The sequence below is a fragment of the Procambarus clarkii genome, chromosome 34, assembly GCF_040958095.1.
Source record: "Procambarus clarkii isolate CNS0578487 chromosome 34, FALCON_Pclarkii_2.0, whole genome shotgun sequence".
NCBI classification, from domain to species: Eukaryota; Metazoa; Arthropoda; class Malacostraca; order Decapoda; family Cambaridae; genus Procambarus; species Procambarus clarkii.
In genome coordinates, this window is record NC_091183.1 from 34189171 (window position 1) to 34191670 (window position 2500).

At 46.4% G+C, this 2500-nt stretch overlaps 1 protein-coding gene across 1 annotated transcript in view; it reads left to right on the top strand.

Moving 5' to 3' along the window:
* LOC123761966 (uncharacterized) overlaps window positions 1–2500 on the top strand; it is a 17194-nt gene that overhangs the window by 9746 nt on the left and 4948 nt on the right. Inside the window, exon 3 of the mRNA XM_069335700.1 lies at window positions 641–980. Coding sequence (XP_069191801.1) covers window positions 641–980 — 340 coding nt within the window. The remainder of the gene's footprint in view (window positions 1–640; window positions 981–2500) is intronic.

Consider the following 2500-nt stretch of genomic DNA (forward strand, 5'->3'; position numbering starts at 1 on the left):
GACTACTACTTGACCCGAGAGGGAGGTTGGCCACGACCCTCACCCACACTCCTCTCTCTCTCAACCACATGAAAACCATGCCAGGAGAAGACGAAGTTGAAGAAGATGAAGATGAACGAGATGATATTGATGAGGAAAATGAAGATGATGAAGGGGGGATGAAGATAAAATTCAAGAACAGCCTCATTACACGCCTAATGACCCAGACTCCCCCCTCCCCCCGGCTCCATCACTCGCTCATTCATTTACATAAATTCTCGCCATAATAGTGAAACTCTTCACCGCACACACCATAAGGTATGGTGTGTGTGGCAGCTGGGACGTTGTCTGGCTATGGTGGTGACAGTTATGGTGGTGACAGTTATGGTGCTGAGAGCTATGGTGGTGACAGCTGTGGTGGTGACAGCTGTGGTGGTGACAGCTATGGTGGTGACAGCTGTGGTGGTGACAGCTATGGTGGTGACAGCTGTGGTGACAGCTATGGTGGTGACAGCTGTGGTGGTGACAGCTGTGGTGACAGCTATGGTGGTGACAGCTGTGGTGGTGACAGCTGTGGTGGTGACAGCTGTGGTGGTGACAGCTGTGGTGGTGACAACTGTGGTGGTGACAGCTATGGTGGTGACAGCTATGGTGGTGACAGCTATGACGATGACAGCTATGACGATGACAGCTATGACGATGACAACTATGACGATGACAACTATGACGATGACAACTATGACGATGACAACTATGACGATGACAGCTATGACGATGACAGCTATGACGATGACAGCTATGACGATGACAGCTATGACGATGACAGCTATGACGATGACAACTATGACGATGACAACTATGACGATGACAGCTATGACGATGACAGCTATGACGATGACAACTATGACGATGACAACTACGACGATGACAGCTATGACGATGACAACTATGACGATGACAGCTATGACGATGACAACTATGACGATGACAGCTATGACGATGTATATATATATAAAATATATATATATATATATATAAAGCTAAGTACACCCTAGGAATAATCAAGGGAATAATACCTGTAACTTTAAGGAAGGGAAGGGAAATATCAGGATAAAACACGCCAAGCCATTACGACTATATCGCACTGGGAAGGGGTCAGGATAATAGGATTTGGGATGGGACGGAGGGAAGGAATGGTGCCCAACCACTTGTGGACGGTCGGGGATTGAACGCCGACCAGCATGAAGCGAGACCGTAGCTCTAGCGTCCAGCCCAAGTGGTTGAGTCTGACATTAATGAAAAGAAGGTAGTTATTCAGTTGTATAAATCTCTGGTGCGCCCCACCTGGATTATCGCATGCAGGCATGCAGCTGACCTCTTCAGATTCACAGCTTTATTGGGGAAAGTTCAACACCAGGCAACAAAAATAATTCCAGAACTAAGTCAACTCTCAAAGACTGAGGGTCACGGGGTTAACAACCGTGCACACGCAACGCGATGGGGCTGTTCTCGTCGAAACGTTAAAAATACTGAACAATTTGGAGGATATTGATCCAGACAACTTCTTCCAAAGGTCAGATGTAACACAAACAAGGAACAACGGTTTTAAGCTCAACAAATATAGGACTGAGAACAGAATATGCGTTTTCACCCACGGAACCGCCTACCCCCCGAAGCCGTAAATGAACCTCTCTGCTGAAGTTTCAAATCCAGCTTGAAAAAAATCATGACAAATGATTTGTTCTGATGATTTTTTCATGTTTTCATTCAGTTTGAATCCTGATAATCATTTGGACACACTGATATCGACATCTGACTTTCATTTCAGTGAGTGGTATTACATCCAGATTATCTTCTTGTGCTCTTTCTCAAAGTTCCTTTGCTTTATTTGTAACGCCATCTATGTTTGAGTGCATTACTTTGAAGCTGCTCTATGGGGGATATGCCATGGAGAGCCTGGGATGGGGGCCCTGTGTCTGCGCGCGCGCGCGTGTGTGTGTGTGTGTGTGTGTGTGTGTGTGTGTGTGTGAGTACTCACCTAGTTGTACTTGTGGGGGTTGAGCTTTGTCTCTTTGGTCCCGTCTCTCAACCGTCAATCAACTGGTGTACAGATTCCAGAGCCTACTGGGCTCTATCATATCTACATTTGAAACTGTGTATGGAGTCAGCCTCCACCACACCACTTCCTAATGCATTCTATTTATTAATACTCTGACACTGAAAAAATTCTTTCTAACGTCTCTGTGGCTCATTTGGGTACTCAGTTTCCACCTGTGTCCCCTTGTTCGTGTCCCACCCGTGCTGAAGAGTTTGTCTTTGTCCACCCTGTCAATTCCCCTGAGAATTTTGTAGGTGGTTATCATGTCTCCCCTTACTCTTCCGTTTTCCAGGGACGTGAGGTTCAGCTCCTTTAGCCTTTCCTCGTAGCTTATTGTGTGTACTCACCTAATTGCTCACCTAATTGTGCTTGCGGGGGTTGAGCTTTGGCTCTTTGGTCCCGCCTCTCAACTGTCAATCAACT